The 23,475-nt window shown below is 47.5% G+C and overlaps 2 protein-coding genes and 1 pseudogene across 4 annotated transcripts in view; 1 reads left to right on the forward strand and 2 right to left on the reverse strand.

Annotated features, from left to right (window-relative positions):
* R3HCC1 (R3H domain and coiled-coil containing 1) overlaps positions 1-23,475 on the forward strand; it is a 193,043-nt gene that overhangs the window by 44,465 nt on the left and 125,103 nt on the right. The gene's annotated exons all lie outside the window — the stretch shown is intronic.
* On the reverse strand, positions 99-22,068 carry LOC105857162 (tumor necrosis factor receptor superfamily member 10A-like). The gene is made up of 10 exons (XM_012739339.3): positions 21,790-22,068; positions 15,328-15,430; positions 9,941-10,054; positions 9,105-9,216; positions 8,084-8,157; positions 7,910-7,996; positions 7,314-7,345; positions 6,717-6,896; positions 3,567-3,765; positions 99-2,474 (listed from the first exon to the last, which is right to left on the reverse strand). The coding sequence occupies exons 1-10, from the start codon at positions 21,880-21,882 to the stop codon at positions 2,164-2,166; spliced, it is 1,305 nt and encodes a 434-aa protein (XP_012594793.2). The 5' UTR covers positions 21,883-22,068; the 3' UTR covers positions 99-2,163.
* On the reverse strand, positions 10,061-15,318 carry LOC105857163 (ubiquitin-like domain-containing CTD phosphatase 1 pseudogene; annotated as a pseudogene).

Genomic DNA, 23,475 nt, shown 5'->3' on the forward strand with positions numbered 1-23,475 from the left:
CCGCAAAGGAAACACTGTGAAGCGCCTCTCCCGTGGCATGTGCTATTTGGCCTGGGTATTAAACAAAACCAAACCAACAAACAAAAGACCCCAAACGATTTCATGTAGTCACAGTTTATTTTAAAAGGATAAAAAGTATTATAAACACTGATAAAATTAATAAGGAAGTCCTACGAGAAAGGGACCGGGGCTGAAAGCTGGGTGGCTCCCTGAGATATGAGGGCATAGCAGTCTGCACAGAAGGACCCATAAAGCCAAAGACCAGGAGGTGGGACTATCCGATACCTTCCGGTAGTGGGCAGCACATGGAACCCTGGGCGGACGTGGGAGAGGGTTGTGAATGAGAAGCCCAGGGGGGCCACCCTTTCCAAAAATTCCACAGGTTCGATACCCTGAAATGTGCCTACATCTTCAGGCAGTTCCAGCTTGGGCCCTGCCACTGCAGCCCTGGAACAAACATGCAAGGCTTTGAGATGGAAAAGACCAAAACCCCTGAGAACTACAGCCTCCATAAATAGTGCTTCCATGGCTGCAAGACTATGGAGAAGAGTTTGCTGGAAAGAGGACTGAAATGGTTGCTGAGGTTTTTTATAAAAAAGAGAAAGTGGGCCAGGCACACTTGTAATCCTAACACTCTGGGAGGCTGAGGGAGGCAGATCGTTTGAGGTCAGGAGTTCGAGACCAGCCTGAGCAAGAGCGAGTCGCCATCTCTAGTAAAAATAGAAAGAAATTATCTGGACAACTAAAAATACATATAGAAAAAAAAATTATCCGGGCATGGTGGCACATGCCTGTAGTCCCAGCTACTCGGGAGGCTGAGGCAGAAGGATCGCTTGAGCCTAGGAGTTTCAGAATGCCCCAGCATTCTAGCCTGGGCAATAGAGTGAGACTCTGTCTCAAAAAAAAAAAAAAAAAAGAGGGAGAGAGAAAGTGACACAAGGAGAAAGCCTGGGTGTGTCAGCTGTTTTAGGCCCTGTTGCCACAGTGGTAAGAATTGGCATTTCTGTGCTAAGTATTTTATACAGAAGTCAGATGCTTACAGAGGGGCTGAGCTCCTCAAATAGGAATCTGCACCTCAAAATGCAGCTCCAGGGCTCAGTGTCACAGGCCACCAGAAGTCAGAGGGACCAAGGAGTCCTGAGTTGGCAAACATTTCACACTATTCCTGAACACCATCCACGCTTCCTGCCTGGGACCATTGCAGACATTGACAGATCCTTGTCCTCTCTCTCCTAAACCCAAATAAAGCTCAAAGTCACTGCCATTCCCTGGTAATGGGACATGACATAGAACCTATTTGCCACATCTGATCTAACTCATATGCCATCCTTCCCACAAGGGGGATCCAAACATGACTTCCCAGGACATGGGCCAACTCCACATATGGATCCACATGGATATAGTTCTCCTTGAGTCTTTACTCACATCCATAACCTATAAATAAATAAATATTTATCATATAAAACACTACTATATAATATAAAACATTACATAAGTAAATACCTACATACTATTAATAACATGTATGGGTCTTAAAATATAAGATGAGTAAAAAAGTGCAATTTGAAATGAAAAAGTGAAAAAGTGCCATAAGCAGGCCTAGAGTGTTAGCTCACGCCTGTAATCCTACCACTCTGGGAGGTTGAGGCGGGAGGTCGCTTGAAGTCAGGAGTTCGAGACCAGCCTGAGCAAGAGCGAGACCCCATCTCTACTAAAAAAAAAATAGAAAGAAATTAGCTATACAACTAAAAATCTACATATAGAAAAAATTAGCCAGGCATGGTGGCACATGCCTGTAGTCCCAGCTACTCGGGAGGCTGAGGCAGGAGAATTGCTTGAGCCAGGAGTTTAAGGTTGCTGTGAGCTAGGCTGACGCCACGGCACTCTAGCCTGTAGAGGCAAAAAAGGAAGACTCTGTCTGAAAAAAAAAAAAAGTGTCATAAGCAGAAGAAGAATGACATACTTAAATAATACACAACACACACAAACCTAGAACTGTACAAAACAAAGAATTGCTGAAAAAGTTCTAGGACATGAGAGTTTCTTTAAGCACCAATCATGTGAAATTTTGTCTGCTTGCCGTAGGCTTGTTGTCCAACGGTGCTTAAGAAGAAAATGTAAACTAGGGAAGCTCCGGAGAGCTTCTAAGAGAGTCTTTCACAATTAGGACAGAGCAGGGCCTGCCTCATCTTCTAGATAGATGAACTGCCCGGAGTTCACCAGGTGGGCCTCGATGGTCTCCCTTGCAAGTTTTTCTCCCAGACTGCCCAAGGCCTCCAGCAGGGTGTTCACCGAGGCCTTCCGCCCCATCATCCTGAGCCACCGCATGAGCATTTCGTGCAAGGTCTCCTCCGGGCAGGATGCAGAAACTCTGGCCATTTCCATGTCAAGTTCCGTCAGTCGCAGCCGCCTCATGAACCGGTTCCAGGAGTGAAAGGGCACATGTGTGAAGTAGTCGAAGGACTGCCTCAGAGCTAGGTGGAGAAAAGCCACAGAGATAGTCAGGTGAGTGGAGACTCAGTCCAGGAAGGGCAGAGGATCCTGCATCAGGCCTAGAACCCTAGAACTTCCTGAGCTCCCCTGTGGGGGGACCTGCTGCTCCAATGTCCCGACCTGCTCCCCATCCACAAAAACCTCACCTACCCAGCTGGGGCCCCACTTGCACCCAAGGTGCTGGGAGGGGGGGGAATTCAAGGTCACCAGAGAATCCTGCCCTCGGGCAGGGCTGCAGCCCCCTGGGGAGGATGGAGGGACACTGTGGAGGCGTGGGGTACGAGCGGAGGGCGGGGCAGACAGTGGGTGCAGCAGCGACTCAGAGGAGGGAAGCTGCTGGGCTGCACATGTCACGGGAGCTGGTCCCAGGGTGACCGAGCCTGCACCTGCAAAAAGCCCAGGGCCAAGCAGGGCGACAGACTCTAGCAAAAAGTCAACCTTAGAACAAAGCAACCCCACCCAGCCCAAGCCTGTGTGGGGATAATCGAGATATGTGTGCAGAGGCGCTGCACACCGCCGTGTTTTCTAACAGTCTCATTTAAAGGAAATGAAAATAAATAAGTGATATTATTTTAATGTAAGGTACTGACTCAATATATATAAAATATAATTTTAAAATGCAATTAATGTATAAAAATGATCAGTGAGATATTTTCCTTTTTTTTTTTTTGGCATCAAATCTTTGAAATCCCGTCTGCAATTTATACCACTGCAGCTCAGCAAACTGGGCCTGGACACAGGTCGAGTGCTCAGTCACCTCCTGGGGCCAGTGGGTGCTGTGCAGTGCAGCCCTTGGGGGGCTGAACCAGCCCTTGAACAAGGGAGGAGGGAGGAGGCAGGCGAGGGCACAGACAGAGTTGTTAGGGTCCTCCTTAGGGTGCAGAGAGGGTGGGATAGAGTGGGGGTTAGAAGATGTGGCAGAGGGGCATTTAGGGTCCAGTGACAATAGCAAAGGCTCCCCTGCTTCCAGCCTTGAATGCTCTGCAAGAGCCCTATCAGCTGTGGGGACGGCAGTTGGGACACTGTCCCTTTTCCCCGTCCTCCTGCTGCATCACCAGGAACAGAACACTTACCGTCAGTGGGGTCGGCGCCGTTTGCTGGAACCAGCAGCCTCTGCCTGTGAGAACCTTCAGCTCCTGCCTGTCCCGGGAACAGGCTGTGGGGACACCCTGGGTTGGAGTCAGGAATCCTGGGTTCCAGCTCCGCCTGACAGCCAGCCGGCTGTGCCACCAGCAACTTGTCATTTTCAGGGCAAGCATCGTTCTGAAAGTTCTGGCATCAAGACAGGAAAGAAAATCAAGACAGCAAAACTCTTAGAAGAGCCCAACACAATAATCCTTATGTTAGATAGGACTGCATATTTTAAAAAGCCCCAAGGTTTAAACAGCAATACTTAAAAATCTATATGTCCAGATGAACATTAAAACACATAGTAGACACAATAAATTAGAAAATGGAATTACAAAAAGACCCAAAATACAAAGAAACTTTGACAAGGACTAGGAGTGTTTATCTGAAAAAAAAAAAAATTCAAAAATCTTGACTAAGTCATAATACAACACTTGACCTCAAATACTATCTTCTTTGATAAGAGAACTATTAAATATTGAAAAGCTGTCAATCTTCCCTAGATTAATTTATTAAGGTAATATTTTAAAAGTCCAGTGATTTTTTTTGGAGGTGTTGGAGAAAATCTTATAAAATAATTCTAAATTTTCTCTGTGTCAAAATAATTAATTCTGAAAAAGTAAGAAAGGGGTCTTTGCTCTCTTAGGTATTAATACATACTAGAAAGTTTCATTAGGTATTGTATGTGATATACCCTTTTCATGTCAATAAAGCACATGGATATACATCTGCATGTATGTATATAGATGGTATTTGCATAAAAAGTTTGCTCAAGAATCACAGAAAATTGTCTATTGTAGTTACCTGAAATAAAAAAGTCGGGAGCTACAGGAAGAGTTCGGGGGAATCTCGCTATGACAAGTCCCTTTCTGTCCTATGGTGGAAGTGTGGCTATGCTATAACCAATTTTAAAAAATGTTCAAAATAATTAATCCATATGGAAGAATTAATTGCATTTTTTGTTTGTTTCCTTTTTTATATCTCCTCTTTTATATAAAAGCAGTCCTCGCGTTATGGATGAGATATGTTCCTGAGAATGTCTCTGGGTTGGAATTGTCTGTAACTCAGATGCCTTAATACCAGCACATTCTTGATAATAATACTAATAACATTACTATAATGGCTCATATGTGGTAATAATAATGCACTGTAATGCTGTAGTAATAATAATATTAATAATACCCCTGGATGGTAATATTAATAATAAGTTACAGAAACTATTGTGCTTTTTCTTTTAATTCCTAGGCTAATAGGAATTTCATTCTCATTTAGGTCTTCTCACCAAATCAATAATAACCTTTCCACTTCAGTAATTAATCCACTATGCTGTGTAGCAATAACTGATGCTTTCGCTGGGGCACTGCCTTTCACACGTCCCATCATTCTCACTTTATAATTGTCCCAATAGTCTAGCAATGGAAGCCTAATTCTTTCCCTATGAATGATGGTGTCTTGGCCTTGCTCCAAAACGTAATTATTTCTACTTTTGTTTCTGTCGTCATCACCTTTCTCTTTCCTGCAGGCTCACCTGTACTTGCAGTGAGCTTTTGCTTTGGAGCCGTGGGCATCGGGGTAAACAAAGACTCACAAAATCAAGTTAAAAAGACGAAAGAGACGCTGTGCATAGGTGACCAGGTACATAAGACCAGCTGCTATTGTAAAGAGCTGCACCAATGGGCCGCTCATGCCATGCGGGTCTGACATGCGTGGAAGAAACTAGTTCTTCAATTATTAATTTAATTATTTTAATTAAGTTCGTAAGTAAGGAACGCTGTACGACAGGTCATCCCTACCCCAGGGACTGCCTCTATACATATATATTTTCTTTTCTATGGACTTGCATAGAAAAGTAATACCTTCTCTTTATTTAACAAAGAATGCGGTATAGACCCAAGGGAGGAACAGAAAGAAACCGCCTGGGTGGAAGAGATCATGGTCCATGTACACATTTGACAAGCAGCAAGGGAGGCTCCAAAGGCAGAGGGAAATGGAAGAGTCAGTTGCTCAGTGGACTTGGAGCAAGGAGACAGACACTCAGAACAACTTACCACTTCATATCGGATCAAAAACCAAATTCCATCCATTTCCATTGCTTCATGCCAAAAATAAAATTATTAAAAAACAAAACTGTAAGAAACTAGATAATCTCATTTTATGTTGGACGGATTTTCTAAGCTTAAGAAAAATGAAAACTTAAATGTATATACACTGCTTTAACTACTACTCAATATCACATCAAGACTGATGAATTGATATGAACAATAATTGGATGTGTGTGCGTAAGTGTATACAATAAAAAAGCACTTCCAGGAGGGACATGGGAGCTCGTGCCTATAATCCTAGCACTTTGGGAGGCTGAGGCAGGAGGATTGCTTGAGCCTGAGAGTTTGAGAACAGCCTAAGCAAGAGATCCCTTCTCTAGAAAAATAGAAAAAGTAGCCAGGCATGGTGGCTAACAGTCTATAGTCCCCACTACTCAGTAGGGTGAGGCAGGAGGATCACTTGAGCCCAGGAGTTTGAGGTAGCAGAGAGCTATGATGACGCCACTGCACCCTAGCCCAGGGTGACAGAGACTCAAAAAGAAAACAAAAACAAAAAAGAAAGAAAAAGGCACTTCCACACATTGACTCAGAAATTCTACTTCTTGCAAGCCTCCCTACAAACATGATCAGAAATCTGGAAAATAATTTACTTTCAAATACGTTCAATGTATTAATACTCTTGGAGGCAATTTAACACTTCTGCTGTCAGGAGCAAGGGCTCCCCGAGTCTGCTAGGAGCACACGGCTGAGATCAGGCCGCCCTTACTTACTCAGTCATCGACAAACCCCGGGCACCCTTGCTGCCTGCACTGCTCCAGGCTCTGGGGACACAGTCAGAACAGGACAGGGACTTAGAAGAAGGCCCCGCAGAGTGGGTGGTCACCATGTTGGGGCAGCTGCTCTGGCCCATGCTCCCTGTTGCCTACAGTCCCTCTGTCCCTAAGGCTCCGCTTTACCCTGGGTCAGGACAGCCGAGGCACCGTCCTCGCCCTGTACCTACAAAGTCCTGAGCCAGCAGCAGGACTGGGACACAGCACAGCCGACCCCACTCACCAGCAGACGCTCTGACTGCCCTGGAGATGTTACGGGGACACCTGCCCGCACTTCTGGCTCCTCGATTTCCATTTTCTGCTGAGAGTCGATGGAGGAATAAGAGTCTCTGTTGCTCAGCATCTCGTTGTGGGCATTGTCCTCAGCCCCAGGCCCTCCTGGGGACCTCCCGCAGCAGAAGAACTTGGGAGGCAAAGAGCAAACACAGGATTCCACTCAGGGCCCCCACAGCTCCCCCAGAGCACTGCTGATCCTGCCGTCCCCACCCCTCCCAGTGGGGTCGCCCCAGGTGGGCAGAGGCTGAGCACATCCAGCATGTGCTGCTGGCACCACGCCCCTGGTCATACCCATCCCCAGGGAGCAGAGCTGCGGGGTGGGGGTGTCACCCACGCTGCAGGAAGGACAGGGCTGCAGCACGGCCCACTGGGCTGTGGGGTGCCCAAAGCAGCCATGTGCCCTCACGGTCAGCCAGAGCCCCGGCCACTGCAGAGAGCCAGCACAGCGTGCAGGACAGTGGGGACGCCCCACCCAGGGCTCCGTGTGGGCAGGAAGCAGCTCCTGACCACCCGGTACCCCCAGGTCCTGGAGAAACCAACTTACTCTGGCCATGCTCTTGGGGTTCTTGTAGCCACCTGGAAGAGAAGGGGGGTCCCCTTAGCAAGCGGGGAGGGACCCATGCAGCACCCCCTCCCTGAGGGCAGTGTCCGGGCAGGGCTGGGTTGGGGGCTGAGACGCTGGACAAGCAGCCCCGGCCTGGGACAGGAATGGGGCCTTTCCAACTCTGGGGCACCCTCAGGAGGGGCAGGAGGAGAAAATAGAGTAAAAATAAACACATGTGAAATCTCTGTGTGGTTCCATGCTGACCAAAGCCGTATGAACCCCCTGGGCACGTCTGGTCCTGACCCTGGTCCCCAGTGGAGGAGCAGATGCCCTCTCTGCCCTGGCTGGCACTGAAGATGGAAGGGGGAGGGGCCGCCCCGCCCTCCAGACTTGGGAGGGGAGGGCTCCCCAGCCCCGGGAAAGGGACTGATGACATCCTGGTCCTGGGCAGGGCAGGGTGCCCATCAGGTGGGAGATGGAGTGATCACCACAGGGTGACAAGGACTTGGGGGACAGGGGAGGTTGATTCTGCCTGTGGAGCAGGGTGGGGGAGGGGCAGACAGTACCCAGCAGCCCCTCCCTCAGCCAGCACGTACCTGTGCGGGTGCACCAGCAGTAAAGAAGTGCCCCCAGTATGATAACCGCGAGGACAATCAATATCACTATCAAGATGAGGCTTATGTCTGAGGAAGGGAGAAGACAAGTGGAATTCCCCTGGCTGGCAGTCACTGGCCTTCCAGGACTCGGGGCTTCCCCAGACGTCTTAGTACCTGATCCTTTGGGGACACACACAAGGTCACTCCAGGGTGTACAAGTTCTATTCTCGACCATGCCATCAGGGCACCTGGGTACACACAGGGAGGAGACGTGGGATTCCATGAGGGAAAGCTGGCCAGAGGGGATGAAAGAGAAGCCACTCTCCCGCCCACTGTCCCTGAACAGGTGACAGAGGAAGGACAGGCTTCTCGTGTCTCTGGGGGCCCGCTCTCCCTTGCTGAGTCCAGGGAAAGATCTGAGCATGTGAACTTCAGTCTCTTGGGCTCCCTGCTCCGTGGTCAGGGCTGTGGCCGCCAGGAGCCTCCTCTGCTCCGCACACCTGGGGCTTCTCTGGGCTGCAGGGGGCAGGGGCTGAGTTAGCAGGAACCCCCCTCCAGGGCAGGGGGGACACCCTTGTGGCCACAAGCTGAGCCACATCCTCCAGCCAACCCTGATACCACTGAGCTCCCATTCCCCCACCTGTCTGCACGTCCCTCCCCGTCACAGCGAGCAATGGGGTCAGAGAAGAGTCATCACTCTCCATCCCTGAAACCCCAAATAGGAACAAGACAGGTCTTGAGGGACAAGAGGCAGGGTGAGGACAGCTTATTTGGCTCAGGTCAGAGGAATCTAGAAGGAGCTACATCCATGGCCTTATTGGTCTTTGCTTGGATAAAAAAATTATTAAAAATTGCATTGTAGGACTGAATTGGTTTAAGGATAAATATTAATACATCGCAGGCTGGATCCTTCCCACTTATGATTTAAAAAAACATATTTCGTGGGTCCCTAAGGATATCATGGGCCCTAAGTCGTGGGCTCCTGTGCCCAATGGGACACGTGCTGGCGAGGTGGGGGAAGGGGCTGCGGCAGGGGGCTGGGGTGGGGACAGACAGATGGGCCAGGAGGGGCCACTGTAGGCTCAGGACACACCACAGGGTCAGGGATGCCCCAAGAGGGTCGAGACCTCATGGAGTTCAGGGGACAGAAAAGGCACAAGGAAACTCGGGTCTTCTAGGGTCAAGCCTGTCTCACCGAGTGCGGCACTTCTGGCAGAACTCAGGGGAATCTTCTCCCCGGAAGGTGCCTGCTTTGCACTGACACTCTCTGTTTGCGGTCATGGTGCAGGGACTGCTCTCCTCTTCATCTGCAGACAAAGGAAAAGTCTTTGGGGATACGTTTCCTTGGCGTGTCCCTCACCCCTTCCTCACTACCCTGACCCCTTCCCACTCAGCTCAGCTCAGGTCACCAGGGAGCTCTGAGGACCAGTTTCTGTGCCAACCCACTCTGAGCACACAGAGGACAGCCACCCTTCAGCTGTTACCAATAGTCAAAGTCGTACAAAAAGGGACCAACATTCATTATCTCTTACATCAGATTAGGGGAAAAGAATCATTTCAATAACATGGTCAGTAGGTAGCAAGGGACATGCAGGGGTAGAACCTGAGAGACCCTGGCGGGAGAGGAGCCCTTGGGTGATTTCTCCAAAGTCTGGCCCTGCTGGCCAGGAGTAAGGGGCCTGAGGACATGAGGCTGAGAGAGGTGGAGCAGCTGCCTAGAGTCCAAGCTGGGTGGGGCCCGGTTCAGGGCCAGACCTATGTCCTGGCTGAAACCCAGCTCTTTCCCCTGGGCCACGCCTTCCCCATGCTGTAAGTTACTCCCCACGCCCTTGCAACCTATAGTATAAAAGATTTCCCTCCCAGGTGGCATGCATTATAAAAATCATTTCTGTTTTATGTATTTAATGACCCAAATATATAATCATGGAACAATGGGATATAAAGACCAGTGAGACTGGAATCCTGGTTTCATTTATGCTACAAATTCCTATCATGCTGTGTTGAATCTTCAGGCTCTGAGTCCACGTGTACCTGAATTACAAACGGAACAGGGTAGGCAGGAAGGGAGAGCATTCCAATGAGTGGTGTAGTCCACTCCATAACTGCAGGAGGGACAATCTCTACTATCTTCTGACATATGGGTTCCTGGGAGAGGAGACAAAAAGCTGGTAAATGAATCTTCACAGGATTCTTAGAGGCTGGAGTACCTTTTCAGCCATCAGTGGAACCCAAACAGGGAAATCCACTGTACCTGGCTTGGTCAGTTCATCAGTTCTGCATTTATTACATACCTTAGATCAGCAATGCTAACAGAAATATAATACAAGCCACAAATTAAATTTGAATTCATACTCACCACATCAAAAAAGTGAAAGAGGTGAATTCATTTTAATAATGCATTTTAACTTCATATACCCAAACTAATATCACTTAAGTACATAATCAGCGTAAAACATGGAGATATTTTACACTTTTTTAGTATGTTTCAAATCATAGTGTGCATTTCTCACTCTTTGCATGTCTCAGTGTACAGCTGCATATTTCAAGTGATGGACAGTCACATGGGTCTACTGACTACCAACATTGGACAGCACCATCGTACACCCTGGAAACTCACACAAGGACGTCCCAATACCTGTCCTCAGTGAGCTCTCAGTTAGTGGAAAATATAAACAGGAGCAGAAGTAATATGATAATGGGAAAAGCCTTCAAAATTAAAGCTCATGTCATCAGTCATGGAAGGAAAATGGAAGGAAAACATGGGTCTTACTTCTAGAAAGTCAAAGAATGACCCAAATAAATGGAAGCCAAAGCTACCCCAGAAGTGAGAAGCATTTTTGAAATTGGATAGTGTGAGTCCCCCAACTTTGGTTTTCTTTTACAAGATTGTTTTGGTTGATTTCGTTTGTTTTAAATTTCGTATGATTTTGGGGATGGGTTTTTTCATTTTTGAAATAACACTGTTAGGATTTTGATAAGAATTACATCTGTATATCGCTTTGGTTAATTTGTCATCGTCACACTCTTAAGTCTTCCAGTCCATAAACACAGTGTCTCTCTGTTTATTTAGGTTTTTTTTTTTTCATTTCTTTCAGCAATGTTTTATAATTTTCAGTGTAAAAGTCTTTCAGTAGCAAAGAACAGTCCAAAAATGAAATTAAGAAAACAATTTCATTCACTGTGGGTCAAAAAGAATAGAACATTTAGGAATAGATTTAACAAAGAGGCACAAGACTTTTGAAAAAGACTTGTCTACACATCCAAGAAGATAAACAATCTTTAAGCAGGCTAAATTCAAAGAAAATCATAACAAGACACATTAAAGTCAAATGGACAGAAGCCAAACACAAACAGAAAATCTTGAAAGCAGCCAGTAGCCCACTTGGTATGTACTAGGGAACCTCTATGAGGTTATCAACTGATTTCTCATCACAAACCATACTGGCCATGATACAGTAAGTGATGTATTTAAAGTATTGAATAAAAATGTCTTTCAACCAATGAAGTCTACTTACATTATGGGGATATTCTGCTGTATTCAAAGTCTATGATTTAAATATTAATCTTTCTAAATAATATCTCCACAGAAAGGCCTAGAATAATGTTTGACCAAGTATCTGGGTATGGTGGCCTAACCAAGTTGTCACATACAATTAACCATCACAAGTCTCCCCTTGTCAACTCCATATCATACACATGTCCTTAAGATTCATGTAAATGGTCACACAAGGTACAAAGAAGAGGGAAATCAAAACAGTGCACACCAAGAAAACAAGAAAACAACTAAATATATATATTTTTATATATAGGCCGTAATGGAAGAATTGAGGAACAAGATACATATCAGACATAAAGAAAACAAATAACTAAAGAGCAGAAATGAGTCCTTCCTTCTCAGTAATGATGTTAAGCAAAAAATGGTTTGTTTTATTTATTTATTTTTTAAGCGTAACAAACTAGGTTCTTTATTTGAAAAAAAAATTTTTTTTTTTGGTTTTAAAAGGAAAAGCATTAGTTTCAAGATGGGTTTGGTCTCAGATATAGTCGGACAATAACATGAGACAAAAACATAACTTGTTGCCAAAGTCACAAAATGGCATTGTTGAGTATATATTTTTTCCACTTTTTTTTTATGTGTGTGGAAAAAAAAAGCCCTCAGTAATCAATGCTGGAGAAAATATTTTCGAAGAGTAACAGAATATTCATATTGGGGGAAAAATTTTTTTTAGCATATTGCTATGATCTTCAGAAAATATAAAATTACATTTACAAAAAACTGGAAGACCAAGTATAAGCAGTCTGATATTTGCTTCAGTGTCCAGCACTAGAATAATGATCTCGAGCATAAAAGCAAGAAGTTTGGCCGGGCGCGGTGGCTCACGCCTGTAATCCTAGCTCTCTGGGAGGCCGAGGCGGGCGGATTGCTCGAGGTCAGGAGTTCGAAACCAGCCTGAGCAAGAGCGAGACCTCGTCTCTACTATAAAATAGAAAGAAATTAATTGGCCAACTAATATATATACAAAAAATTAGCCGGGCATGGTGGCGAATGCCTGTAGTCCCAGCTACTCGGGAGGCTGAGGCAGGAGGATTGCTTGAGCCAGGAGTTTGAGGTTGCTGTGAGCTAGGCTGACGCCACGGCACTCACTCTAGCCTGGGCAACAAAGCGAGACTCTGTCTCAAAAAAAAATAAAAATAAAAAAATAAATAAATAAAATAAAAGCAAGAAGTTCATGGATCTCAAGTATCTTCAATAACTGCCATTACAACTGTAACTACTGTCCTGGCTTCTTTGAGAGATACCTTTCCCAATATTTGTGATTTAGCTCCAAAAAGTCATCTAATTTTGCTATTTCCTTGAGGCACTGAGTTAATTTTAAAAGTTCTTTGTCTTTATCTCGATTTAAGTGTGCTTTCATAAAAGGTCTTATCTTTAATCCATTCTGCGGGTTCATTAGAAAATTTCTTCCTATATCATCAAACATAATGGTGGGTTTTTTGCTGTAAAACTCCGAAAACTTTCCCCATAGAACACCAAGAGGTTTGACATCTATTAATCCTCTCCTTGGGGTATGCACTGTTATCATAGCAGCACTGTCCAACATGAAGGTAATCTTATAATTTGCATTTGTGCTCACTCCCAGCTCTTTCATTTTAGCTTCAATCCACTTCATATTTGTTGCAGACCAAATAACAATGTCATAATCTTCCTGTGCAGATGTTAGGAATTCATGAAGATATGGCTGCATTAATTCTACCCCAGTCTCTGCACAAGACCTGTGGTCAAATAATGTATAATCAACATCTAGTACCAAAAGCTTTTTCCCTTCCCTGGGAGGATTCAAAATGTCCACTTTGTACTCTTTTACTCTGCGAGAAATTTTCAGTAGGTTCTCTTCCCTATTTTCTACTTCAACTACTTCGTCTTCAATATCAAAGTCGTTAACAACATCATCATTGTCAGGGGGTGGACCTAAGACATCTTCCAAGCTCTCCTCATGAGTTCCCATCATTATGATTTTAGTATTTGGTTTCAATTTGACAGCTCCAAGCTTAACATCATTTTCTGCAGGTTTGCCTTGAACTTTGAGTCCAAGTAACTTCTGGCGTTCTGGCAGCACTCCCGTAAGGGTCTTAAGAAATTGAGATCTAGCACAGTATCATCTTCTGAAAGTGTGGTCATTGAATATTCCTGTCCACCCCACTTTACGATGATAGGGAGAGCCATTCTTGAAGCATAAAAGGATACAGCTTTCCTTCAGAGAAAAATACCTGGAGCGCTGAGTAACCAGCAGCAGCGGACGTCCCCAAAAATGGTTTAAACTCTACAATTGGCCAGGCGTGGTGGCTCACGCCTGAAATCCTAGCACTCTGGGAAGCCAAGGCAGGAGGCTTGCTGAGCCCAGGAGTTGGAGGTTACAGTGAGCTATGATGACACCACTGCATGGTACCCGGGACACAAAGCAAGACTTTGTCTCAAAAAAAACATAGAGCGAAGAAAATCTAACAGAAACAACATACAAATGACATCTGCCTCATGAACAGATGCTCGATCTCATTCACTCTAAGTGAAATGCAAATCTGGAGGCGTATTGGTGTCTGGGTGCTTAGCATGGGCCGTGGTGCCCACTCTCTGCAGAAGGAAGCATCTGCCGCTTCCAGATGCAAGTCACACGGACAGTTCCTTCCCAGCCCTTTCGCTGACCTGTCCCCGGGCCTAGCGTCCCCATGTCCGGTGCCTTGTGCCCCATCCTCTTCAGAACCTACAGTTTCCTTCTCATGAGACTGAGGCTTCACGAGAATCACCTATGTGCTGGGGTCCCCAAATGTGTACTGCTGGCCCTGCCACACACTGTCCCCTCAGAGACTCAATTCCCCCTGAGAAGTTGGGTTTCGTGCCTCACTTGTCCTCGCTCCCTGCATAGAATCCATCCTCGAGTGCCGACAGCAAACCCCAAATAATCCTAAGTCTTCCCTACTGCTTCAGCTCAACCCTGGACTGCAGCGACAGGCACGTTGACAGTTCAGCCTTTGTGAACTTTGGCCTGGGCTCCTCCTTCTCCATGTTCTACCCCTAGACAAGCCCTCCTGCGCACTGAGGGTTTGCCCTCCTGGAAGGGAGGGGCAGCCTCTCCTGTGGTGCCCCGTAATGAAATGCAAATCTGTAACTGGTTTCCAAAAATCACTGCATGCTACTCTTGCCACCTGCAGAAGCCCTTGTGTAGCAGGTGATGTATTTCCACCTCCCATGTGTGTGGAAACAAGTGTGAGACAAACACAGCGGTCAAGCAGCCCTGACAGGCTCAGAGGATGCCATGGAGCTGAGACACCCACCATGTAGCATGCCCAGGGAGCGCCCCCACGAGGCCCTCCACCTGTGTCCTGTCTTGCCTGCCCCCTTCCTTCCAGGAGTGAGCACTAAAAATATGAATGGGATCCTGGCAGCCCTTTGCTGAAACTTTTTGTGAATCGCCCACAAACTAAAACCCAACTCCCTCCATGTGTGATCTGCCCCAACTTGTCCCCTGCCCTCTCCTCCCTCCACTCACCCCAGCTCCTGTCCCCTGAGCACTCACTGCTGTGGGGCCCTCTCAGGAGTGCTCTTCCAGGCTCTAGGCACTGCTGGTCCTGCCAACTTTGAGATGCCCCCCGCTGTCACCATCTCTGGGAGGCATCACCGACCCCATCTCTGCCCCACTCAATGATTCCTGAAGGTTATTCCCAGGCCTCTCTGACCATCACATTCATCCCAGCCCAGAAGGAAGGCTCCAAAGCACATGGCCTCCTGGCCGCACTACACAGCGCCTGACTCACAGAAGGCATCCCATAAACTCCTGTGCAATAACGAGCCAGGAGTTCAGGAGGCAGAGCCTAGAAGCTCGTGGAGGCAGGAGAAGAGGAGAAAGGATCAGAGAATGTACCTGGTGGACACAAACCATCTTCAGGGCTGTGCCTCCATCGCTGGGGGACAGGTATCAGCTGGGGAACCCCGTCCTGCTTGGTGGTGGCAGAGTCAGCTAGGACCTGTGGAGTCAAAGCAGGGACAGACATGAGTGGCTTCCAGACTCTCACCCCTCCCAGGATCCATCTCATCTTCCCTTCACCCCAGGTGCCCAGACTAAACAGAACCTCTGTCTTTCTTGAGCTCTGAACTCTCCAACATTCTTTTGTATTTATGTTTGTCCCTTTACATCTTGGGGTTAGCCATGTAACCTATACTTGCAAAGCTCTTCTTTATCCTTATCTCTCTCTCTTTTTTTTTTTTTTTTTTTTGAGACAGAGTCTCACTCTGTTGCCCAGGCTAGAGTGCCATGGCATCAGCCTAGCTCTCAGCAACTTTAAACTCCTGGGCTCAAGTGATCCTCCTGCCTCAGCCTCTCAAGTAGCTGGGAATACAGGCATATGCCACTATGCCTGGCTAATTTTTTCTATATATTTTTAGTTGTCCAGATAATTTCTTTCTGTTTTTAGTAGAGACAGGGTCTCCCTCTTGCTCAGGCTAGTCTCAAACTTCTGACCTGGAGCAATCCTTCTGCCTCGGCCTGCCAGAGTGCTAGGTCCTTATCTCTTTTTTTTTTGTTTTGAGACAGAATCTGCTTTGTTGCCCAGGCTAGAGTGAGTGCCGTGGCATCAGCCTAGCTCACAGCAACCTCAAACTTCTGGGCTCAAGCAATTCTCCTGCCTCAGCCTCCAGAGTAGCTGGGACTACAGGCGTGCGCCAACATGCCCCGCTAATTTTTTCTATATATATGTTAGTTGGCCAATTAATTTCTTTCTATTTATAGTAGAGACAGGGTCTCGCTCTTGCTCAGACTGGTTTCGAACTCCTGATTTGAGCAATCCGCCCACCTCGGCCTCCCAGAGTGCTAGGATTACAGGCGTGAGCCAGTGCGCCCAGCCCCTTATCTCTTATTATAAAAGAAAACATGTTTATTACAGAAAATGTCCAAGTGAAGCTTCTAGAACAATACAAAAACCACATGTGATATTCTGAACTAGAGATACTAATAGCTTCCATTAATATTTTGTTTCATGTAGTGCCACTGTTTGACCATCTACATGAATAGCCTCCCTTTCTCTCTCTATCTCCAACATACACACAGACACACACATTTTTAAAAGTGAGAGTTCACTGTATGCAAACTTTAAAAAAATTGGGATCTAGGATCAAAAACTAAATAATGAACTTCTGATTTTAAAAAAGGTGCCTGACATGTAAACCAATGGAATAGAAAAGAGGAGCCCAGAAATGGATGTTCACACACAGTCATATCTTGCTTACAGACAGGGACATGCTATGAGAAATGAATCCTTAGGCAATTTTGTGCTTGTGCAAACGTCACAGAGTGCACTTATACAAACCTAGAGGGTATAGCCCTCACACACTGAGGCTATATGGTATAGCCTGTTGCTCCCAGGCTACAAAGTGGTGCAGCATGTAACTGTTCTAAAGACTGTAGACAATTATAACACAACAGTAAGTATATGGGCATCTAAACATAGAAAAGGTACAGTAAAATTATGGCACTATCTTCATATAAGGCCACCATTATATATGTGATCTGTCATTGACCAAAACATGTTGTTATGTGGTGCATGACTGTATATGGTCAAATGATACAACTGTATCATCTTTTTGACAAAGGTACAAAAGCCATTTAATGGGGAAAGGACAATCTTTTCAAATAATCATTTTGGGAAATCCAGATATCGACTCATAAGAAAACAGTAACCTTGTATCCTTGCCTTACATATGTAAAACAATTAACTCAATATTAACTCAAAATGGATAAGAAATCTAAAATAACAGTGAAAACTATAAAACTCTTACAAGAAAACATAGCAATTTTTCATAACCTTGTATTTGGCAATGATTTCTTGACATGACATCAAAAACATAGGCAACATAAAAAAATAGATAAATTGGACTATGTAAAAATACTGAGCATCAAATGACAATCCCCAGAGTGAGAGGGAAACTCACAGAATGGAAAAGACATTGGCAGATTATACACATGATAAAGGTTTATTATCTAGAATATATAACAGATTCCATCTCATCCATCACAATAACAAAAATCAAACAACCTGATTAAAAAATGGGCAAAGGACTTGAATAGACAAGCTTCTGAATGACCAGTGAATTAATGAACAAAATTAAATGGGAAATATTATAAGATCTTAAGAAAATGAAAATGGAAACACAGCATACCAAAACTTATAGGATGCAGCAAAACAAGTTTTAAGAGAAAACTGCAATAAAAGCCTATATTCACCCACATTATCACAGGCATCAATATTTCATCCCTTTTTATTACTGAGCTGTATTGTAGAATTAATATTATAATATTAATGTAAAATATAAAGGACTTGAAATAACAATTATCCATTCATCACCACCACCCACTCTTCTGCTATAATTGTCTTAGGCAGGTGCATGTGTTACAAACCCCACAATGACTATTATATTATTCAATATTGGATATTTTCAAGAAATAAAGAGGAAATAATAGTTCTTTATCTGTGCCTTCGTATTTTCTATTTCTAACAGTATTTCTTCCTTCAGTAAGATTCATGTTTCCATTTTGTGTTATCTCTATTCAGACTGAAATCATCAGTTAGCCTTTTGTGCACCACAGGTCTGCTGGCAAAGACAAGTCCATACTGTCTCCGAAATCACACTCAGATTCCAGATTCCTAATTCTTTTTCTTTTTCTTTCTTTCTTTCTTTCTTTCTTTCTTTCTTTCTTTCTTTCTTTCTTTCTTTCTTTCTTTCTTTCTTTCTTTCTTTCTTTTTTTTTTTGAGACAGAGTCTTGCTCTGTTGTGCTGGCTAGAGTGCAGTGGCATCATCATAGCTCACTGCAGACAAAAACTCCTGGGCTCACGTGATCCTCCTGCTTCAGCCTCCCACATAGCTGGGACTACACGTCCAAACCACTTTGCCCAGTTAATTTTTCTATTTTTTGTAGAGTTTGCTCCAGCTGGTCAGTAACTCCTGAGCTCAAGTTATCCTCCCTTCTTGGCCTCCCAGATTGCTAGGGGTACAGGCAAGAGCACATGGCCCAGATTTTTAATTCTTAAAGCCATTTTATGCCCATTTACTCTTTCTTTTTTGTTAATGGACTCAGACAACTCTCAGATTAGGAAAACTAGAATCTACCCTGAATTGCTTTTCCTCTTCTTGCCAAATCCATTGCATCACCTGCCTGTTTCACCATAATCACTGCCTTCAGACCCATGTTGGCTGCGGCTTCCTTTTTTAGGATGGTGTAAACTGACCACACAACCTAACCACTAGCACACATCGCTGGTGCTGCCCAGGCCACTGCTGAGGTCACCCATCTAATCCACTACACACTGGGCAACCAACTGTCTTTGAAGTACTGATTGGGTCAGGGATGTCCCTGGGGACTCTGGGCCTGGACTGTCCTCGGCATCCTATTCACATCCTCTGCTCCCTCCTCAACCCGCCTGGCATACTTTCCACGTCTCCCATTAAACACACCCTGTGACCGCGATGAGTGACATCTGCCTTAGTGCAGGCCTCCTGGAATCCAAGTTAATCATTCACTAAGGAAGGCACATCTGACATCAGGTGACCACACTGTGCAAGGAATCCTGGAAGATCAGGGACAAGACTCCGCCTTGCCTTTCCTTAGGGCCGTTCCAGTTCCCAGGGAGGTGAGGCCAAAAATCACCTCAAAGTCGATGAAGGCGCAATGAGTCTAGAGGGGCTGCCCAGGAAGAGGTGACAGATGCCAGTGATGGCAGGGGACTGGTGGACATAGAGGGAAAAGGCCACACAGAAAGGGCCCCCAGAGGGATGTGAAGCCAGAGTTGTGGGACAGGGGGGGTGAAGGCAAGTGAGGCTGGACGAGGCTCTGTAGTCTGTGGGCGTCTCTGACTGAGGGAGACTGAGGCTGCAGCCAGAGAGGTGAGGTCGCGTCAGTCCACAGACCTGGCTCAGGGTGGGGTTTCAGAGTGGTTAAGAGATAAGGAAAATGAGACTGGGAAGAACAGAGGCTTATTCCAGTTCTTGTCCTGCCTGGACTCTAAAAAACCTGTCCCCTCCCGGTCCCCAGCAATAGTCATTGACAGGTAAGTTTCCTTGTTGGGTGACTGCCGTATTTGGGCCTCCGCTGTTCTATTCCATCAGTCTGTCCTTCTTTGGTGACTCACCCACCTTTGACTCACGCATAGCTGGTCAGGAACGCCTGAGCAAGATGGAGATCCTGTTCTACAAAGACAGAAAACTTAGCCATGCGTGGCAGCATGCACCTGTAGTCCCAGTTATGTGAGAGGCTGAAGCAAGAGAATTGCGTGAGCCCAGGAGTTGGAGGTTGCAGTGAGCTGTGACCATGCCACTGCACTCTAGCTGGAGCAACAGAGCAAGACTCTGTCTCAAATAACTGAAACAAAACATATTAAAAAAGCGGGCATGGTGGCACATGCCTGTAGTCCCAGCTACTCGGGAAGCTGAGGCAGGAGGATTGCTTGAGCCCAAGAGTCTGAGGTTGCTGTGAGCTAGGCTGACGCTAGGGCACTCTAGCCAGGGCAACAGAGTGAAACTTTGTCTCACAAACAAACAAACAAACAAAAAAACATACCAAAAAAGAAAAAACCGAAGCAATCCCTTTTTTCTTCTATAGATCACCCACACACTCTTACAGCTGCCCTGGATAGTCAAAATTCCTACATAGTCAGGTTGTTGTGAGAATTACATGTGTTAATATGTGTGTGAAGTGCTGAGAACAGGGCGAGAGAAGCACGTGCAGAGATTTGGCACAATCATGGCTCCCAGTGATATTATAACCAGCCACACCTTCCCGGCCAACAGTAACATAACCTGGCGCCTGGAAAGCACACATGCTCCCCTCTGCCAGAGTCAAAAATGGAGGAAGGACATCCCTGGAGTCGTCACAGCCTCTCTGGAGTTGGGGGGAGGCAGGGTGGTGGGATCTCCTGCCTCCTGATTTCATTTAGGTCCCTGGTGTCACCTCCTCCACCAGCTGTGGGCTCCCAGGAAGCAGAATTCCCACAGGGCTCATTTGTCCTCCCCCCACCCCAGGCACAGACTCTCCCAGAGCCAAGGGCTCATCCTCAACTTCACCGGTGAACAACTGTCCCCCAGGACACATGAGGTGAGATGGTGGTAGCCTCAGCTCACAGCCTGAAGACGGGCTCCAGGCTGCAGCACAGGGAGGGGACCACAGGCAGGAGCTCCCAGGGGCGAGTGCAGGACAGAGCCCTGGAGAAGCAGTGGCACAGAGGACTCAGGAGCCCTGCAGAGGGCTCACCCAGTGTCTGCTGAGACCCCTGTGTGCCTGAGAGGAGCCACCAGCGAGGGGAGCCGTCAGACATTAGGGGATGAGTCAGCATCACTGCCCATCCAGGGCTGGGAATTGCTCAAGTTCCCTCACACCTGATGACAGGGTGCTGCCCAGTTGTCATCAGAAGGGAACCACCCTTAGTGGTTTACTAAATTAGTCCCCGAATAAAGCAATGAAGATAAGACAGTGAGTTACAAGTTACTATCAGATGAGCAAACTGATCCCAGTACGCAATACACTTTAAAAGGCAAAAGATTTATATGGCTTAAAGAGAAACCAGAGTATTGTAAAAGAGCACAACTAGGTCAGGTGTGGTGGCTCTTACACCTGTAATCCTAGCACTCTGGGAGACAGAGGTGGGAAGGTTCACTTGAGGTCAGGAGTTCGAGATCAGTCTGAGCAAGAGTTAGATCCTGTCTCTACTAAAAGTAGAAAAATTAGCTGGGCATGGTGGGCGTTGCCTATAGTCTCAGCTACTTCGGAGGATCACTTGTGCCCAGGAGTGTGAGGGAGGTGCTGTGAGTTACAATGACGTCACTGTTCTGTTGCCAGTAATGGTGGCAGGCGAGGAGGGGAGAGGGAGGGGGAATGGGGAGAGGGAGAGGGGGAGGGGGAAGGGGGAGAGGGAGAGGGAGGAGAGGGGGAGAGGGGAAGGAAAGGGGGGAGGGAGGGGGAGAGGGCGAGTTTGTCTCAAAAACAAAACCAAACCACAACTAAAATGCACATGGTGGGGGGGGGCAGGGACAGAGGGATGGAGAGGCGAAGGAGCAGAGGGAGAAAGAGTGGAGACGGGGCAGACCCCCAGGCCGCGGGTCCTGGTGACGTGCTGGGCAGTTCCCGCTGGGCCCAAGGGACCCTCTGTCCTGGAATTCACAGCAAGTCCCGCCCAGACCTCGCTTTTCCTTGGCCGCCCCGCGCCGGACCTGGGCGTCCCGCCCGGACTTGCCCAGCCACAGGTGCCCGGCCAGGCACCCCTCTTTGTGCCCTAATCCCCTGACCCCTTGTAGACCAGGCTTGCTCTGCTCGAGCAACGGACCGCGGCGGGGACTCACCGACAGGACACCGACCACGACGAGCATAGTGGTCTTGAGGTTGCGGAGCAGTGACCCGGGTCCTGGGCCGCGCCCTTCTGGGGCCAGTCCCATGGCGAGAGGGAGCGCTCTTGTCGCGCGCGCGCTGCGAGGACGAACCCCGAAGTAGATGAAACCGTGTTGGCGCTGATTACTGTCCTGGGAGCGGTGCTTCTGCGGACTGAAAGTTCGTGTTCGGGGTAGCGTCTGCGGTGGCAGAGCCAGTGCGGAAATTCCCCAACACTTGGATCAATAAAAGAGCGAGCGAATGAAACACGCCCCAGGGGCGGGGAGGAGGGACAGGGCTCAGCCAGTGGTGCGTCTTGGTTTCTGCGTACTGAGGGCGCGGGACGGGCACCGACGGAAACCGGGGGCGAGTAGCTGGGCGGGGAGTGTGGGGCGAGGGGAGGTGACGCCCCCCCGCCCCCCCGCGGGGTTGCGGCATTGCGGCATTGCAAATGCAACCCAATCCAGACACCTTTACGCCGCAGCTGCTCCTCCTGTTCGCAACCCTGAACTGCTCTGGGACTTCTACCCAAATCTCAGCTTGTCCTGCTCGCCTCTTCTCCCGCCTTCTCAGCGGTGCCAGGAAGTCCCTGCTTCCTGTTCCTTCGCAGCACAGCGATCTGGCAGGGGCTCAGCCCCAGCGGCGCATGTTTTCTTCTCCAGGTTAGATGTCAGTTAAATGTCATTTCCCCTCCACTGCGCCTCCTGTCAGGCAAGCCACAGAAGCCCAATTCAGCCTTTCTTCTGGATTTCCCTTCCACGTTAGATTCTTGAAAGCCGTCGAGAGGCAAGACAGTGTGAGACTACTTGGCACAGGAAACTGAATGGCCCTCGGTGAGGAACCCATGTGGGTCAGGCCTCTCCACGCCCCTCCCCACCCAGCGCCGTGCCAGGCACAGAGTGTAGAGACCCAGCATCCCAAAGGCCACTCGAGTCAAGTTCCTGCCTTCGTGGTGGACACAGGGTGAATTAGGGGCTGTAGAGGGGGTAGGAAAGAAGGGATCCTGGGGTGCCTTTGGTGGTCACCTCACCCGCACCCCAGCAGTTTTGCAGGCCGTCACAGGTGAGGGGGACTGACCTCGTGGGTGCTGGTATTGAGGCCCAGTGAAGGGAAGGAGGCTTGGGAGCGGCTTCCAGAGCTGACCACAGCTCTCTGGACTAACCTGGACCAATTGTCTCACCTTGGGCAACTCCCACCCTTCTCCACAAGGCTTGAACTTGGTTGACCTTGCTGAGTTATTGCCTGCAGCACCCCAAAAGGTTGGAACTGGAGAAGAGGACTGTATGTGACAGTGTGTTGCTGAATGCTGGTGGGACAGGAGATGGGAGAATGCGACATGTGAAGAATCGTCTAGTGTTAAAGCACAACTGTCAGGGCCTGCACACGTCGTTTATGTCACCCTAGAATGCTGTGGCCCTGGGTAGAGGGCAGTGGCATAATCCTAGCTCACTGCAGCTTCAAACTCCTGGGCACAGCAATTCTCCTGCCTCAGCTTTCTGGGTAGCTGGGACTACAGGCACACACCACAATGCCTGGCTAATTTTTTCTATATTTAGTAGAGATGGGGTCTTGCCCTTGCTCGGGCTGGTCTTGAACTCTTGAGCTCAAGCGATCCTCCTGCCTTGGCCTCCCAGAGTGCTAGGATTACAGGTGTGAGTCCC

This window comes from Microcebus murinus, chromosome 24 (assembly GCF_040939455.1).
Source record: "Microcebus murinus isolate Inina chromosome 24, M.murinus_Inina_mat1.0, whole genome shotgun sequence".
NCBI classification, from domain to species: Eukaryota; Metazoa; Chordata; class Mammalia; order Primates; family Cheirogaleidae; genus Microcebus; species Microcebus murinus.